This window comes from Mesoplodon densirostris, chromosome 5, assembly GCF_025265405.1.
Source record: "Mesoplodon densirostris isolate mMesDen1 chromosome 5, mMesDen1 primary haplotype, whole genome shotgun sequence".
Taxonomy (NCBI): Eukaryota; Metazoa; Chordata; class Mammalia; order Artiodactyla; family Ziphiidae; genus Mesoplodon; species Mesoplodon densirostris.
The window spans coordinates 41016853-41037116 of record NC_082665.1 but is presented as its reverse complement, the minus strand read 5'-3'; the positions used below and the strand labels follow the sequence as shown (position 1 = coordinate 41037116).

At 35.8% G+C, this 20264-nt stretch overlaps 1 protein-coding gene across 1 annotated transcript; it reads right to left on the bottom strand.

Annotated features, from left to right (window-relative positions):
* Nucleotides 1–19315: 19315 nt before the first annotated feature.
* On the bottom strand, nucleotides 19316–19612 carry LOC132490431 (small ribosomal subunit protein eS27-like). Its single transcript, XM_060098794.1, has one exon. It carries the CDS (start codon nucleotides 19610–19612, stop codon nucleotides 19316–19318), a length of 297 nt encoding a protein of 98 aa, XP_059954777.1.
* Nucleotides 19613–20264: the final 652 nt, after the last annotated feature.

Here is a 20264-nt window from a genome sequence, read left to right as displayed (position 1 = left end):
TTAATTCAACACTTATTGAATGCTTCTATTATTCAAAACAAATGACTAGCTTTTATGAAAAAACAAACCACTTATGTATAAATTATTTTCCAAATAAGAGTTGAGTGTGACTCAATATGAAGAACAAATAAAATCTGGGAAATTATTATTTACTAGGACACACTATTATGTGACCCTGAACACAAAAAGCAAAAGCTAAAGGAGGAAATATTCTTTCTCAAATTAAAAACAACCAACTTCTCAATGGTTGAGATAATCTTGCTAATGATACTTTTATGAGGACATTGAGTTTATTCACAATCTTAGTTTTCTGTGGTAACAGAATAGAATTATTGCATTCTTTCCTAAAGCTGTGAGTTGATTACATAGAATCACAAAGACCCCCAAAAGCAGCTGAGCACCACCAGTATGGAATCCATCTGACCAAGAGGGCAGTATATCCACTAACAGACAAAAAAAGTGCATGCTGACTGCTCCACTGATGGTAAGGGGAATGGATGATACTTCTTTTTCTGCTGGATAGAATCCTGAAGAATAATGAGGATAAACAACATAGGTGTTGTTGTAGGTTTAATGTGTGTGACCATAAATTTATCAAGCCTGGAGCCTTGCCCTGGCATGCTACAACTAATGCAAAGGTCTGAAAGTGCCCTGAAGAATGTTTCTCATTTGCTTTACAAGTGCAGACCCAAAGGGTATAGACTAGCTAACAAGTACCCCGGGAAAGACTTATTCAAAAGGACCAAATGGCTCTAACTCATGGCTCAATTTACTTCTAATGTGGACATCTTTTTAGGAGAATGTATGATCTAGTCATCGATGAAGTTCATGATAGGAAGGAATTTGGTTTCAACTTAAGAATAATGAAATGACATAATTTAGTCCTTTATGATGGTAATAATACTGCTTGATTCAGTCCTGGAAGGAAGTACAGGAAATTAAAAACTAAATAGCTAAGACCATTGCTAACTGCTTTATATGCCTGGTCTATTGACTTCCAAACTTTGTGAGATCGATACCATAACTGCATTGCATCACTGTATAAACTGGGGCACAGAGAGATTCTTTAACTAGCAAAGCCATCATGTCTGGTTATGTAGCAGAGTTACAGTTGGCTTTCTGGAAGTACAATCAGTGTGACTGAACTCAGAAAGAGCCCACACCAGTGTTTAATGCTCTTTGGTTGCTGTCTTGAGATGCTTAATAATTGTATCTTTGAATTTATATTTTGTGAGTGAAGTCCAGTGCAACAATGGAGCATGAGCCAGGGGCTTGGAGCCTCAGTTCTTGTGTTGTCCTGCCTTCACTCCCTGTCCTCTGCTGCTTTGGACGCCAAAAAATTGTCTACTCCTCTTTTTTTTTTTTTTTTTTTGTGGTACGTGGGCCTCTCACTGGCCTCCCCCATTGCGGAGCACAGGCTCCAGACGTGCAGGCTCAGCGGCCATGGCTCACGGGCCTAGCCGCTCCACAACATGTAGGATCTTCCCAGACCGGGGCACGAACCCGTGTCCCCTGCATCGGCAGGCGGACTCTCAACCACTGTGCCACCAGGGAAGCCTTGAAATATACTTTTGATTTTTAAAAACAATTTAAAACTACAAAAAAACATTTCTAGTCCCTGGGCTATCCAAAAATAGGTAGCATGATGGATTTGACCTACAGGCCACAGTTAGCAGACCCCTGGTCTAAAGCCATTATTTACTCATTCATTCATTGAACACTGTTCAATGATATGTGCTTATCAGTCTACTAGGCATTAGGCATCAAAAGACATGTTTTCATTTCTCAAAGAGCCCAGATTCTCATGGAGGAGACACTTAAACAAATAGTTACTATTTCACATAATAAATGCACACTGTAATCTGTACAAAGTGATAGAGTAGTATGGAGGAAGGTGAGATTGGAGGGATAAGGATGATGGTAACAACGTGTTATTAGTTACTATTATTGTCATGAAAAGTAACAGAAATATCTACTAAGAAGGTTAAATATGAAAATAGAGGGACTTCCCTGGTGGTGCAGTGGTTAAGAATCTGCCTGCCAATGCAGGGGACACGGGTTTGATCCCTGGTCCGGGAAGATCCCACATGCCGCAGAGCAACTAAGCCCGAGAGCCTCAGCTACTGAGCCTGCGCTCTAGAGCCCACGAGCCACAACTACTGAAGCTTGCACGCTTTAGGGCCTGTGTGTGGCAACTACTGAGCCCACGTGCTGCAACTATGAAACCCGCACGCCTAGAGCCCGTGCACTGCAAGAAGAGAAGCCACTGCGATGAGCAGTCAGTGCACTGTAACGAAGAGTAACCCCTGCTCACCACAACTAGAGAAAGCCGGCGCACAGGAATGAAGGCCCAAGGAAGAAAGAGAGAGAGAAAGGAAGGAAGGAAGGAAGGAAATTAAAATAAAAAGAAAATAGAAATTACTTTGTAAAGGATAAAGAACTATACAAATGTTAACAACTATTATTGTCTATGTTTGTCTATTAATTTTCTCCAGAAATTTAACATTTATTAAACATAGATTCTGGGCTTCCCTGGTGGCGCAGTGGTTGAGTCTGCCTGCCGATGCAGGGGACGCGGGTTCGTTCCCTGGTCTGGGAGGATCCCACATTCCGTGGAGCGTCTGGGCCCGTGGGCCATGGCCGCTGAGCCTGCGCGTCCGGAGCCTGTGCTCCGCAACGGGAGAGGCCACAACAGTGAGAGGCCTGCGTACCGCAAAAAGAAAAAAAAAAAAAAAGCATGAAACATAGATTCTCTACAAATAAAAAGAGTAAAGACTCTATGATAACATTGGCATAACACTATTCATTCTGGTATGGGTTTTTTAAAATGAATTTTGAAAATCAAAGACATTTTAGCTAATGAAACATAACTCTCCCTGCCAAAATGCATGTCTGTGCAAGTGTACACACACACACACACACACACACACACACACACACACACACATTCTCAAGTTGGTTATAAAATGGTTTTACTAATACTACAGAAAACTGCTTGAGCCTCTTAAGAGCACTCTTGTAAAGCAGCTTGATATGTTATTTAAATTTCCAACAGCTCTATAAGCCATTGAAAGAAATGATTTATATTTTTTCTATTATTGTAATAAAGTCTGTGATTTACCAACATTAAAAATTTCCACTTACAATCTAAAATAGAAGAAAATAGTGTGTATTAAAGACTTGCTTTCGGTCTTCACAGAATGTTAAGAATACTGTACATTTGGAAAGATGTTCATTAAAAGTCATTTGTCCATAAGTCACTGAAATAATAAAATTCTACATATAGTTAAGTATGCCTGACGCATCTCCACTGCTTGCTAGGAACAAGGTACAATTTTAGTCCTGGTATCCCTATCTAGTAGACACTATCAGTACCATTATTTCTTAGATGAGAAAACAGACCTAGAAAAAGTAGTTAACTTGCTGAGAGCATCACAGCTATTAAGTAGTAGAGATGGAATACAAACCTGGATCTGTATGATTTAGACCTTGAAGTTCATAAGCATCACCTCATGTTGATTTTCCCAGGCCTGAACAAACAAATGATAACAGACTAATCAGAAATATCTCAGCTTTGGAAAAAAGGGAAATGTCTTTCCTAAAATAATATCTGATTTTAAGTCCAAGTTGTTTTAATTTTTGCTATGTGTGAATATATTCACATTTATATTAGAATTTGTATATATGTGTGTGTATATATATATACACACATACACACATATATATTTTGCATATCTTATGTGTATGTATACATCCATCCATCCATACACACACACACACACACACACACAACATCTTACAATTCTAATTTAGAAATGCAATCACATATCACATGTACTTTATGGATTAGAGGAATCCTAATTTGGGTTTTATATTCAAATATATCATCTCTGTCCCAGAAATGCAAACATCGAATTGGGAACATGACTATCAGATAATTTATAACAGTTAGGATACTCATTCTACTAAGTAGTTTCTTGCTATACATAAAATATTCTCCTGAGTAGCCAGTCTATATATCTTTCAAAATAGAACAAAATAACTTTCCTTTAAAATTACTCAGAATTTAACAAGTAAGCTCTGATTCCTAAATTACTTGTTAAAATGCAAATAGATGCTTTTTGCAGAGTAAAAAGTTAAGAATTTGTGTAAAAGTCCAAGTTTTATAAAAATAAAAAGAAGACTTTTTAAAGACAGTGCTTTATAAGGTGCAGGGGTCATCAGAGTTGCTTGTTGAAATACTGTTTCCCTGATCCCAGATCAGAGTTTCTGATCCAGTAGATGAGGAATGAGGCCAAGATATATGCATTTTTTTAAAAACAGGTAGATGAGATTATTTTCATAGAGCAGGCTTAGAGACAACACTTGGGAAATGACTGTAAGAGGAAAACAGTTAAGGCTTTTATTTTTAATTTTTCCCTAGTTCCAGTTTGGGAACGTTCTAGACACTTAAGAGAGGCAAAAGCCTATTTGCTCTATATGCCTTTATTTAAAAACAACTCTCAAAGGAAGCAGAGCCTGCCAATGGAAATACTGGCAATTTTCCAAGCAGTTTAGGGCCAGAATAAAGAACACTGCTGACAAAGACTAACTGACTGCTACCCTTTGCAGCTTAAAAAGTCTAAACAAGATGCAAAATCTCTCATTTGTGGCCCTTCCTTGACAGCTGAAGAAAAGGTGTTGTTGATCAGGCCCTCACATACTAAATAAAAACCTTCAGGTAAGGAAATGATAATTTTAAGACACAAACCCTGTTACACCAGTTGGAAGTTTACCAGTTTGAAGACTAAAACAAACAAAACAAGAAACAAAGAAAACAAAAGCTTGCAAATATTTTCTCTATTCATCCCCTATCCAGAAGGCTTTTCATTCCTGGGACTCTTGACAAAAGTTTCAATTATCTCAAATATAACTTTCAAACGCCATTACTTTGCTGCAATAGTAATTCTTGGTAATGTCAACTGTGAAACCCTGGGGCTGACAAAGATGTAGCTTGATTCTCTGAATGGGTCAAAGGCTTTTGCCTTTATTATGAATTCAGTTGCAAAAAATGCACTATGATGACATTTCTTACAAGAGTGTTTCTTTATATATATCTATGTATGTGTGTGCATATATATATATATATATATATATCTCATACATATTATACATAAAATATATATTTTGTTTCTATGCTCACATTCACTTCATGAAGGAAGTACTTTTATAAATTCACTTTGCCTTTCAAAATGCTTTTAAGACTCATGCAAGACATGGCATTTAGCTTCAGTTTATTCAATGTGAGTTTTCTTCTAGCCACCAGACAGCTGTCACTGTTCAGTGGTTAAGAGCACAGGCTTGTGATATTACAGAGTCTGTAATCTTACTACCTGTGTGACCTTGGACAAGTCACTTAACCTCCCCAATTCTCAGTTTCCTTATAGGGGTGACAATAGTACCCACTGTACTATTAGTAATAATAATAGCGCACGGGGATGGTTTTAGTACCTTCTTTATGTGGTTGTGAAGATAACAATAATACATTGTTTAATTAAGTATAATTTTCAAAAAGTTAACAGTATGACTCTTACACAAATATAAAATAAACACGTGTCAAAGGTTTTATTTAGCTCATTAATTAATGAATAAACTAACCAGATGGCAAGGCTAATTCACAGGATTTTGAGGATCTGGGTATCTATAGGCATTTTGAAACATTATTAGTACAAGATTTCTAGGTAAGATATAAAACTGATTAATGTCCTGTAGGACACCAATCCATAACAGTTGGATTTATTTTTCTCCTGGATAGAAATTATTTTGATCTGTGTTAGAAAAGAAATCTATAAGTTAACAGGTAACTTCATGAAGTCTGGACTATTCATCAATAGCAAATAACGAATTTAACAAAGCACATTCTCTAGATTATTAAATAATTTGGAATGGGCAGGTTAGATATTAAAAGCACTCACCCTTGCCTTGTTCACATATTTTAAACAATTTTTCTTAATACACTTAATGTACAAGGACTCTATGAAAATTAGTTACAAATATTTTTATCACCATTATGTATTTTGTAGGTCATAATATTTTGTTCACCCAATTACGTTATCACTTTTCTGTATCATAATGCTTGTCCATCATATTAGTAAATTCTTTTCATATATATAAGAACATCTAAAGAGTTTTTTAGACTATATTGAGATCACGCACTGCTCTTACTAGTAGCAGGAACCAGAAGGATATCTATGGATTTATAGCAAATATTGATTAATTAATTGATCATTTTCTCATTCAGCCATTATTGATTGAATGTCAGACTCTGAGAATACTGCACTGAATAGGATACAGTCCTTTCTTTCATGGAACTGTATCTAATAGTTATTTATATGTAATATTTATTTAAAACTCACTTCTATTCCAAATGTCAATATATATGCCATTAGCATTGATTCAAAAAAGAACACACAGCAAAGCATTTTTGTTAAGTGATACCAACATTCACCCAGGAACTTTTTTTTTTTTTTTTTTGAGGTACGCGGGCCGCCTCTCACTGTTGTGGCCTCTCCCGTTGCGGAGAACAGGCTCCGGCCGCGCGGACCCAGCGGCCATGGCTCGCGGGCCCAGCCGCTCGGCCGCATGTGGGATCTTCCCAGACCTGGGCACGAACCCGTGTCCCCTGGATCGGCAGGCGGACTCTCAACCACTGCGCCACCAGGGAAGTCCTGACCCAGGAACTTCTTTACACAACTTAAATTATCTGGAGCAAGTCCATCCAGTTGCAGCTCTTCTACTTCTGCACATTCATTTTTTTAAACATCCAAAATATTTTTCTGTATTTTTAGGTAACCAAGATTCGGTGAGATGTCACTAAATACACACTAAACAGATCTTCTTGAATCTATTTTGCTGACACTAATTTCAAGACATTTATTTATTCTATCAATAAAAGAATATTTTCTATAAAGTGAAGAAGAGAAATCATGAGAAATTAATATTTTTATGATGATAAACCAGAGCATAAAATGAGCTAGTGAATAATAAAATTGTATCATTGTAATACATATCATTTATGTTATGACCAAGAGTATACTTGTTCTAAAAATACACTTATGTGCATATGCTGATGGACTCATTGATATTCTTCATACTGTACTTCATTGAGTCAATACACATGGGTATTTTTCATTATCTAAAAACCCAAACATATAGATGAACTTACACACAATGAATGGATTTTACTTTATGCTGTGGTTCTGAGGAAAGCTGTTTTACCTTTTCCCCCAAAATGATATATACAAAGACGTACATTTTTACATATAACTTCAAAGGGCTCACAAACCCTCTAGGATTGTATTCTAGAGTAACAAATATACTACAGAAGACTTATGTCTACATTAAACATTTGAATGCCCAGCGAGAATACGGGTTTTTGTGCTCTGCCAAACTATTTTCAAAATGAAAAATTTGTTTGCAAATTTAATAATGGGACTCTATTTTGTAAATAAGACTAAAGGTCAAGTTTGCTTAAATGAGGGGAATACAATTGTATATGCCAGACTAAAGACTATTTCGGGGTTAAAAATTTTAAACAAGGAATAGTGGTTAGTCGTTTCATTGAGATCATATTTACACTTCTATTGCCAATACTAATTATTGGTTTTAACTGAGGATATAAGTAATCTCCTAAGTATTTATAAATTGTATACACTTTAGATTAATTAATGAGGTCTCCAGCATTATTTTTACAAACACTTTAGATAAATGATTATTTCTCCAAAGGAGGACCTGTATATTACCTCCATGAGAAAAACAGTGTGCCTTGCGTGAGTGGCTCGTTTACGTGGAGCAACAAACAGTGGTAATTACACACTTAGTTAATAGAAGGCAAGTGTGCAAACCTAGATGTAGCATTTCTCTGTCCCACTCAAGCCAGTGTGGAAGTGGGGATGTAATCAAGAGATCCCTAAGGAAACAGGAAATCCCAAGAGAATAATTATAAGGGGTACAATTGTAAGGGCACATCTTCCTTCTCAGGAATGGAGGATTTTGCCCTGGGCCAGCTTTGGAGGATTTAGATTTTAAGCTTATTAAGAAAGGTGACAATTTCTTTTGGCACATCCAACAGATCATATGCTTCATTTGACAATTTCAATGCTGCATTTCAGATTCTTCATGTTATATACAAATATAGAATGTTACTTAGCCTCAAAAAATAATGCGTGAAAAATGAATCCTTTTAGAAATAGTGAATAATTTTCATGAAGTCACCCAACCAAAATATCAGCATTTGGAGACAAAACTGAAGGAAGAAGGAAGTGTTGATGGGGCTGTAAAGGAATCCACTTGCTGCTGCTGCTATGTATGATCTACTGTACTGGCAGGTTGCATGGTGAGCCTTTTCAAACGGAGAGACAGAACGAAAGACAGCACCAGGACAGATCTTATTGACTTTTTATTTATTTTTTTTTGCATGCTGATTTTGACAACAAATAAAAACCATTATCTGTCCACCTTTGAAACGGGACCACATCTGCAAATGGTTTTCTGTTGATGAACAGCACTTGAAAAATCCAGAACGGAAACAGAGAGTTTGTTTGCTTGTTTGTTTGTTTTTGTTGCTTGGGAAGAAATGGATTTGATAAAATATGAAGTAATTATTTTCACTGTTTGATCCAGAAAGTTGAATCAAAGTATTAATCTGTATTTTCAAATGAAAATCTACACACTCAAAATATTTTGCATTTCGTTCTCAGAAAGTCTATGTCTGTTATAAAGCCAAAATGAAGATTTATTTAATTTAAAATTTTCAAGCATTAGATACAAATTTTGTGGTTGATTCAAGTCCTTCGGTCTTGATTTCACACTATTTCCCTGGCTCTCTACTTAGTGTCTAATTTACTGCTGATTGGCCCCTCCTCCATGGGGGAGGTGTCAAATAAAAAAAAGATAGAATCTACATAAATTAATTCTCAGTTCTGAGCAATATTAAGAAGCTCATTGGGAACAAAGATTATTTTGCTCTTTTAAAATAAAATTTTGGATTATCTGTAGATTTCAATTTTCCATTACCATTGTTACAGATAATTGAGTTGTATTTATACTTAAACTGAATTTGTTATAAAATTCCTTTTAAAGTAATGAAAAGGCCTAAAAATATTCTTATCTTTCCCTAGGCATGAGACTAATATTTTTTAATGCTTAACTAATTGAACTTAAATGACACTCTCAGCTCATGTTATGTCAGAGAGTACAAGTTCCCCACTTTGTCAGTTATTTTACAAAGTAGGTTTTTTAAATTCTCATGTACAAACTGAAGAATGTAGAGACATATGACAACCTACTGGATTTCTTAAGAGATGAGACAGAATTTACATAAGGATCTGAAAATAATATAATACTATGAAACATCACAAATATGGGAAGAGACAGTACAGGTACCTTCCTATTCCCATTCCCAGATGGCATTATAGAAATCTTCATAACTTCTGGTCTAGATCTACTGCAGAGTAGGCTTAATGGCTAGATGTTAAATGCTCTCCTCTCTCTGACATTTACACCTCAGTGATGAAGAGCCTGTGCAGGAAACCACAGAAGTTCATTAAGTTTCCTTAGGAGAGAGGGATATAGATCCTGGGAATGTGTGGTCCCTTTTGGCATGGCTGCCCTGAGGTTAAGTATGGTACAATAACTGGATGCCAGATATTCCTACATCTCCTCCTCATTCTTTTCCAAATAAGGTGTTTCTCTCAGGGCTATCATGGCAGGGATGTATTTTTTGGCACCGAAGTGCAATATGAAAGAACTTTGGGAGTAAAAGGTGAGTGTTTATTTTGAAGGTTGTTGAAATTATGCTTCATTGCTTTCCAATTTAGTTATTTAATAAACTAACTAAAATATGGTTAATTTTTCTAAGTTTTTTTTTACACAGGGCTTTGAAATTTCTCAACTTTCAAATCTCAATTGCAGAATGCTATTTTTGTGCAAATGAGAAGCACACATATTGGAGTATTAGTTTAGGTTTTAAAATCTTGGTGTTGAGAGTTATATGAAAATAGTGTTTGCATAAAAATCATACTTGTTTATGATACAGAATACAAAATGTAGCATGGTTTGACAAAGAAAATCTGGGAAAAGAAAATTCTTTAAATAGGTAAGGGCAATAGAAATGAAGATAGTAACACCTTCTATTATCTATTAATTAGCTATGGACCTTCAAGCACATTCTAGGTGCTGTGGTACTGTCATCCATTCAAGGAATTTATATGATAGTGGGTAAGAGAAATAGTATACAAATAGTACCAATGTGACAGGATATATGTTTATAGAGACATATCAAAGTGTAATGGGAACACTAAGCCAGAAAAAAACTGACTTCCTGAGATGAAGCAAAGGTTGACTAAGCAGCTAAGAAGTATAAGTGTCAGAGCGGAGTTTGTAAAAATATACAGGGATAGAGTATAGAAGGTTAAGAAATCTATAATTTTGCTTGTAACCTAGGGACAGTCATTGATACATATTAAAATAAGAAAACAATAGGAAGAGAAATAGTTTCCAGCTATTCTAGAATGAGGATTTGCAGAAGTATAAAAACAGGTTCCCTGATACAGAACAGAGTCTCATTCAGGTTCCTTTATTCTGGCTGAGGGAAATAAAGAAATCCTTGCGACCCAAAAGATATCAGTACAAGAGGGCCGAGAAAGCATGCAGGGCTTCTGCAGGTGTGCTCTGGATAGCATATGATGATGCCTACAAGTGGTAGGAGAATGCAAGATAAGAACTAACATATGGTGACATTCCAACACATGCCAGGAAATATCATTTAGCATACATAATCTTATTTCATTTTCACAACAACCCTATGAAGTATGAATTATTTATTAACTCAAAGTTAAATATGGTTAAACTAAGTTCCAAAGAGGTGAACTTGTCCAAGATAATAGCAGTGGTGGAAGAAGAGACAGAATCTGAAACCCTGCCTGTCTGGTATCACAATTGATACTCTTTTTGTAGAGTCTCCTACCTCAAGTAGCATTTCTGCAATTGAGTGTATAGTAACAGGATGACCAACCAGTCCCAAATCCTAGTGCCTTTCAGGACATGATTCTGAGCTGACCCGTCTCTGGTTTTATGATGAAGGGGTGGTGCAGTCAGAAGCTAGGTCAATACAACTCCGTGAGGCTCGAATGGGTTAATCTTTCAAAGAGGTCACAGTACTAGAGAAAAGGGAATAGATGTCAGAGATATTTTATAAGCAGAACTGAGAGGATATGGTGACCCATTTGATATATGAATTGAAGGGGAGCTGAGCATTAAGGAATGACTCTTCCGGCTTGGGTGTCTGGATGAAAGAAGGTCCAATCAACCAACATATAAAATACAGGAAGAGGTACAAGCTCTATGATTAGGAGGTCAAATGTGGCCTGAAAACAAGAGACATACTTTAGTAATTATTCAAATAAATTCAGAAGAGAGAAATCAGGGATTTTGCAACAGCACATTTCTTATATTTCCTGGTAATTAACTTATTGCAGACCCAGGCAAATGAACACTACGGTGATAATTCATTATCAGTCAGGTCAGGACAACTCTGAAGATTATTATTTGAGATCACATAAATATATCAAATACAACTTTAAGATTTGAAACAGACACTCTTTTTATGGTGAGAGATATGCAAATCACACTGGAAAGTTCATTTATTATGCTATAATAAATGGTCTGAAAAGTTTTTAGGGCAAATAAGACATTATGAAGAGTAGGGAAACAGATTTATTACCATGACATATTTTTATGTGCTTTGGCTATTGCATAATTTGGAATGATTTGGCATAATAATACTTCTTATGATCACTACCTTCAAGTCTGAACATCATTTTTGACTATGGGAAGAAAGACAAAATATGTTCCTAAATATAAAAATTCAGGAGATAGGGAAGGATGGTTGGAGAGATGGACAGTTCAAATAAAAACAAAAAAAATTTCCTTGCCTTGTTTTGAGAACTTTCATTCTTATAGAATTATATTGAGTTGAAAATAGGTACAATTTATTTATTTGAATCCATATGACATTTTTGGCTCTCTGTATTCAAAAGAAAAGCAAGAATGTGTTTCACAAATGAAGAATGTGTTTATGAAAGCACACCTAACACACTGATGGTCACGTTCAGCTGTCAATCTGATTCCCATAATTCCAAGCCTGTTTCTACTGATGGATTTATACTATGGCTATGATTTAATTCGTTCACAAGTACTATTGAGTGTCTACAATGTGCCAGGTAGCATTCTAGGTACAGAACTGGGATTAAAACTGAAAAAAAGTCCTTCTCTAATAAGGGAGAGAGACAATAAATAGATCAACAGATAAATATAATTTCCAGGAGGCGTTTGTGCTATGAAGAGTGATAAATGAAAAGGCCTGTTTTACATAAATGAGCTTGAAATAGTGGCCAGGAATCCAATCATGTAGCATTTTACAGGGCATGATAAGGGATATACGTTAGAGTAGAACCAATAGGACTGGCTGATGGGTGGGATGGGGGTGAGAGGGAAAAAAAGGGGTCAAGAATGACACAGTTTTGGCCTTAAGCAACTAGGGGTTTATGATACCATAAGAAAAATAGGGAAGATCTAGAGACAAACAAGCTTAGATGGAACATATGAAGATGATAGATAGACAGGTGGATGGATGTAGATTAGACATACAAAGGAAGATGTGGCAGAGCTATTTGAGATCTAAGTCTAAGTCATGGGGAATTCAGCCCTGGGGCTATAAATCTGGAAAACTGTATGTAAATTTTTTAAAGCCACGGGAATAGCTGAGACAACCTGAGAATGGATAGTAAAGTGAAAAGAGCTGAAGAGAGACTCTAGAGCATTCCAACATCTATAAGTCCTGAAAAGGAGGATGAGCTGCAAGGTAGACTATGAATGGACCAGAGGGTCTTGAATCAGAATACCTCTGCTCTCTATGTCACTTCTCTCTAACTCAAACTGACAACCCACTACAGATTATAAACTGTTGATATTCTCCATCATAACTGAGAATCAATGCACTGGGAAAACAAAAATCTTCTAAAAGATATATTATGGAGAATGGGGACCACTGAGATTGCTAAATCTAGAATTACAAATTAGCATAAACAAAAATATTTTTCACAGATGGTAACATTATGACTACCCGTTTAACAAAAACAAATAGTTCAATTATTAAACAGATACTTCAAGTTGTGGTACTGTAGCTTACATGATATAGTATGCCATGCTGTCTGTTCAAAAATATTAAAGTCCAAATACTTGGAAACACAATTATTTTATGGTTGCATTAATCTTTTAAATAATAATGTGCATTTCTAGAAAAATTGAAATTTTATGAAACATTCTTTAACTCAGATAACTGTGTAAGATTTGGAAGGTAAATATTATTATCACCATTTTGCTAATAAGCACACTGGGATTCAAAGAGGTTGATTAATTTGAATAATGTCATCCAGCTAGGAGCTAGCAGATATATGACCTGAACAAGGACATTATACCTCCTAATCCACCACTCTTCCAAGATCATTTATTAATGTAGTTTGTTTTCTTTTTTACACGTAGAATCAGAGGCATGTATGTTGGTTGTGCAGGTTGTGCACTGCGTGGGTAGCTACGAACAGTGCCCTCACACTAGGCAGTAAGCAGCCTGAGCAACACAAGCGGTGGCTGTGATTAAAATAATACTTTACTTTGACTATACTTCAAATAGCCTCAGAAACATTGTGAGATAAGAATGAAGACCAATTTCTCATTCCATCAGGGATAATTTTCATTTCTCCAAATAATAAAAAGAAAAACTGCATTTGTCAAATGATGATGATGATGATGATGAAGATTATCTGTTAAATCTAAAATTCTGCAGGTTTTCTTCCTGATATAATATTTTATGTCTAATTTTCTTTTTCCAGAAACATTTATCTTAATTCACTTTATCCTTAATTCATGTTCACTCCCTCAAATATTCCCTTAGCGACATTTCTAAGGTTCTACCCTGTCTTCTTCCAGCAGGTTCTTGGGCCTGTCCTTCCTTTCATCTTTAAACACTCCTGGCCATTAGCAAACCAATTAATCAATGGTGGTGGCCTTTCCTGGAAACAGTACTCATACTGACTTTCATCCCCGCCCCCCCACCACGTCACTACTGCTTTAGTTCCTTGATTTACCACATTATTTTTCCATTTTCTCCCTAATGCTCAACTTCTTTTTCTTCATCGTTTAAATCTGAGAATTGTGATACATTGAATTATTGGTTTTGATCATCGCTCTATCTTTTTATGTTCCTGCTCTTGTGAGAAGTTAGTGAAAGGCTCAGAATCATTTCAATCTCACGCTGTCTTCTTAGCCCCTCCTTTAAAAAAAAAGAGAGTGAAATAAGTTATTTCTCTTCTATTCTTCCAAAATGTTTCCTGGCTCTGATGTATTGATACAGCCATAGTCCCTCCTTCCTTCCTCTCCCCCACCAACAGCCACTTTTTAAAGTGAAACATCAGGTTTAGAAATCAAAGAAAATAAGAAGGCTTGTGTGTGTGTGTGTGTAGATAAACTATAATAGCTGCGTTATCAAATGCATACCAAATGAAGATATTGGCAAGTTTTTTTTTTGTAATTTACATTTATCAATATCTACCAGACATTTAATTAGAGAATCAATTAGAGAACTGGAAGTAAATTGAATTCCAACACTTGGGACAGTGGTTTCACTGACCTGCTCCTTATGACATTATTTACTCTACACAGGGAAGCAAGACTAGTGTCATCAATAACTGAAAGGCAATCATGAATACTTTGGGATTTGAGGTTTATGGGAAGATTATTTCTAGCAGGTGTGGGACATCAAGTTGCTAACATTTTAATACAGAATAAGCTAATAGAATTCCATGCTTTGTGGAATTAAAGGTAGAACGCCATAAGATTACTGGCTGTGTAGCCTGGGGTCAATTTCTCACGAAAAAAAGGAACCCATAACATTGGTCTTTCCTATTTCATAGAGTTGATAAGAGGATCAAAAGAGACAATATACTTGAAAGTACTTTGAGAAATATAAATATTATATAAATGTAACTAATTATGAGTTCCTGTAATTCTTTATGATGGCTTTCAAGAAAACATAATGAAGAAAACCTGTGGATCTAACAATCCAAATAATGTTTTTCATAGAATTTAATTTAAACAATATCTGTGCACCAAAAGTGTATATCATTCATTACTTAGTATCTTTAGGCAGGAATAAAATGTTGAATAAAGCACTATTGGTATAAAATGTAAATACTACCAAAGGATTGGTTTATCCATTAGCAATCCTATTATTGCTTGTCTAAATCAGTTAGGAAATCAATGGACATTACCTTCAACAGAAAAATAATTGGTTTAGTTGACACGTTCAAGGATGCTTAAACTGACTTATTATTTAGTCATATTTAGTATCACCTGAGAGAAAATTTAAATTTGATTTACCTGTTAATATTCAAATAGTCATGCAAAACTTTAAAAACATAATTAGGGTAATAAATACTACTGAGGTTAAATCTGCAAATCTTAGTCACTTAATTTTAGGCTCATTCCTTTCATTTCCTTTTGAGATAGAAAACTAGTAATATGAAAAACAAATTTATGAGACAGATTTTAACCAAGTGTACCACTATTAACTCTCAATTTTTTTTTTTTTTTGCAATACATGGGTCTCTCACTGTTGTGGCCTCTCCCATTGTGGAGCACAGGCTCCAGACGCGCAGGCTCAGCGGCCACGACTCACGGGCTCAGCCGCTCCGCGGCATGTGGGATCTTCCTGGACCGAGACATGAACCCGTGTCTCCTGCATCGGCAGGCGGACTCTCAACCACTGTGCCACCAGGAAAGCCCTAACTCTCAAATGTATTACTTAAAATTTACCTTTTGAATTTAAAGAATGTAAAAATATAATCATTTTATGAAGTGCTATTAAGTAGTGACTTATATTAGTACATTTCCAAATATCAAATTGCATCTTTGATGGTATGTGGCCATTGTATTACATATTTCTCAACATCTTGGGGATGGCAGTATGCAACATATCCCATTCTCTGTGTATGAGCATAAATCATACTAAAATGGTTTATAATTCTAGGAAACTAGTGTTACTGAGATCTTTACTCATCTGTATTTCTTTTGCTTTTGTCTATAATATTTTAGGATTTAGACTTGCACATTATTACTATTTTGCAAAGTTTGGGTTAAAGTATTTCTACTGCTCAAAAAGAAACTCAAACATGTACATAAAAATGTAAAAAAGCAAAATATTAGAATTAAAAATTAAAATTATATATCAGTGCAATATCCTTGAAAACAGGGCCAATAAGTTTGAGTTAAACTGTTCATACTAAATATTTAATATTTTCCTCATTTTACTAAAATCTATAGTTTGTCAATAGTAAGCATAAATTTCTATTGAAATATTAACTAATATTGAATCATTTGGGAGAATTTATAAAATAGTAAAACATTTTGCTTCATACTAGCTAATATTCTTTTACTATGTTATATATTGGGTGGGCCAAAAGGTTTGTTTGGTATTTTTCCATAAGATGGCTCTAGTAGCACTTAGTTGTCTTTAACTTCATTCGAAACAATTTTGTTAGATTTTATGTGACAGCTGTCATATCAGCGGGCATTTAAAAAAAGACTTATCAGGGCTTCCCTGGTGGCACAGTGGTTGAGAGTCCGCCTGCTGATGCAGGCGACACGGGTTCGTGCCCCAGTCTGGGAAGATCCCACGTGCCATGGAGAGGCTGGGTCCGTGAGCCATGGCCGCTGAGCCTGAGCTTCCGGAGCCTGTGCTCCCAATGGGAGAGGCCACAACAGTGAGAGGTCCATGTACCACAAAAAAAAAAATTTAAAAAAAGCTAATTTCTTAAACTTCTGTGTCAGCTCACTTTTTTTAGAGTCACCAAAAATGTCTTAAATCTGACTATTTCTATTCATCAAACTCCTGAAAAATACCATTTTTTTGAGCCTTTTAAAAACTGAAGTATAGCTGATTTACAACATTGTGTTAGTTTCTGGTGTACAGCAAAGTGATTCAGTTATACATAATTTTATGTATTCTTTTTCATTATGGTTTATGACAAGATATTGAGTATAGTTCCCTGTGCTATACAGTAGGACCTTGTTGTTTATCTATTTTATATAGATTAGTTTGTATCTGGTAATCCCAAACTCCTAATTCATCCCCTCCCCTTTCCCCTTTGGTAACCACAAGTTTGTTTTCTATGTCTGAGAATCTGTTTCCATTTTGTAAATAAGTTTATTTGTATCATATTTTAGATTCTACGTGTAAGTGATATCACATAATATTTGTCTCTGTCTGACTCACTTCATTTATATGATAATCTCTAGGTCCATCCATGTTGCTGCAAATGGCATTATTTCATTCTTTTTTAGGGCTGAGTAGTATTCCATTGTATATATGTACCACATCTGTATCCATTCATTTATCAATGGACATTTAGGTTGTTTTCTTGTCTTGGCCACTGTAAATAGTGCTGCTATGAATGATGCAGTGCATGTATTTTTTTGAATTAGAGTTTTCTCCAGATATATGCCCAGGAGTGCAATTGTTGAATCCTATGGTTACTCTATTTTTGGTTTTTTAGGAAACCTCCATACTACTTTTAAATGTCAGGCTTTTAAGTTTTCCCTGTTTATTATAGCCCAAAGTTATTTTCTTCCATGAATTTCCATGATATCTTATTTCTACTGTTTCTAAAATTGTATTTTTGTGGCAAATACCACAGGTTGGCCAATTCAATGTCCCTTCCGTATTCCTTGTCTTCCTTTTCTTTCATCACAGAGGCCACAAAATGATAAGAAACAACATCAAGTAATGAAGATTATCTGTGTGCCACTGCTCCATAGCTTCTTCAAAGTTTTGTGCTTATTTTGACATGTCAAAGATGGAAAGGAAAACAAATGTAGGTAATTATTCCCAAATTCTGCCTCTGGTGTCTGCATTTCTCAAAAACTCTCCCTCCTACAAAAGATCAATTTTCGGGTAGCTATACAGGTGTGTCAACACTAGAGGCATGGTCATGTCTTTGCTAAATACACTACATCAATTCTGACCTCATTTTACTAATTTCTAATGAATAAGGACAGAAGGAAGGAAATGAGTCTTATGGAAGATGAAGAAAAATAATCATTAATATCTATTTAATATACCAACTACATTCTTGTGTCTTTTAATCATCACAAGATGTCTGTGAAATAGCTTTCATTATTCAGAATTTTACAGATGAATATATTAAGGCTTAAAGTAGGCAATTATACTAAAATCACACATTAAGTGATGTTGCTGAGAATCAAACCCACGAGTTTCTGGTCCTATGGTCTCAATCACTTTGGGTTTTTTTGTTTTTTAAACATCTTTATTGGAGTATAATTGCTTTACAATGCTGTGTTAGTTTCTGCTTTATAACAAACTGAATCAGCTATACATATACATATATCCCCATATCTCCTTCCTCTTGCATCTCCCTCCCACTCTCCCTATCCCACCCCTCTAGGTGGTCACAAAGCACCGAGCTGATCACCCTGTGCTATGCAGCTGCTTCTTACTAGCTATCTATTTTACATTTGATAGTGTATATATGTCCATGCCACTCTCTCACTTCGTCTAGGCTTAACCTTCCCCCTCCCCGTGTCCTCAAGTCCATTCTCTACGTCTGTGTCTTTATTCCTGTCCTGCCCCTAGGTTCTTCAGAACCTTATTTTTTTTTAACTCCATATGTATGTGTTAGCATACGGTATTTGTTTTTCTCATTCTGACTTACTTCACTCTGTATGACAGACTCTAGGTCCATCCACCTCACTACAAATAACTCAGTTTCATTTCTTTTTATGGCTGAGTAATATTCCATTGTATATATGTGCCACATCTTCTTTATGCATTCATCTGTTGATGGAGACTTAGGTTGCTTCCATGTCCTGGCTATTGTAAATAGAGCTGCAATGAACATTGTGGTACATGTCTCTTTTTGAATTATGGTTTTCTCAGGGTATATGCCCAGTAGTGGGAGTGCTGGGTCATATGGTAGTTCTATTTTTAGTTTTTTAAGGTACTTCCATACTGTTCTCCATAGTGGTTGTATCAATTTACATTCCCACCAACAGTGCAAGAGGGTTCCCTTTTCTCCACCCCCTCTCCAGCATTTATTGTTTGTAGATTTTTTGATGATGGTCACTGCCTCATTCACTACTTTAACTGTGAAAGTGCATACCACCAGGAACAAGGTATTCTTTTTTTTTTTAATCCAAAATGTGTTTATTGGGATGGTTTCCCATTCATCTTGATTCCACGGGCTTTTAGTGCTGCTTCCGTCTGAAAAGAGCACCCTTCTGTAAGCCTTGCTTTTCCTCCTGTAGGCTGGCAGAGGACGGTAGAAGAGCCAACACACAAAACTACTGTTTGTGCATGGCTAAAGACGGTGGTGATTTTATAGCACCCTGGCCATTTCACATCCATGAAATAGGAATTGGGGCTCTGTACCAGGCGCTTCTTCTTGTGTTTCCTTTTCTCCTCTTCTGGAGAGGGATAAAGGAGATCCTTTGAGAGAGGCATGTTGTCGTGGGGAGGTTGTCACCATCAGAAAGGCAAGGTATTCTTTATTTTTACCAATTAGATCTTACATAGCCTGATAACAATTTTTTTTTTTAATGTTACAGAGACCATACCAGCAGTATGCTGGAGTTGGCTCCCACTGGCTCATGAGGGTCATGGGGCACATTTCTTCCCAATTCTGTGTTCAGTGACTTCACACTGATAGTTTGAAATTGATCATGTTGGGAGTATTTATGCTATGAAAATCGGCAAACTTTACAAATCTGGGCTCTTGTGCTCTCTCCCCCAGCTGGTTGTGAAATATTTACCAGAGCACCACTAGTCAAAACATTTTCATCCAAATCTTCAAAAGCATCTTTTTATAATTATAACATTAATCTTCTCCCTTTGCTCTTATATACATTGCAGAGTTGAGTTTTCATCTATTGACTTTTGAAATATCATTGTCATGTTCTTTATACTTCAATAACTTCTCACTATTATGAAATAAAACTCATCAAATTCCCTTTCCCCCTTATTTACTTATAGCCTTTCCTTTTTGACCCTTTTGAAAATTTCAGTTTCAATGGGTAGTTGTGCCAAGAACTATCGCATTTAAGTAGTTTGAGTTCTTGTCTATGGAAATGCTTCTTTTCATGACAGAACTTTAATT

What these genes read in the sequence shown, in the direction of transcription:
- LOC132490431 (XM_060098794.1), bottom strand. Translation starts at nt 19,612, where the DNA reads ATGCCTCTCTCAAAGGATCTCCTTTATCCCTCTCCAGAAGAGGAGAAA.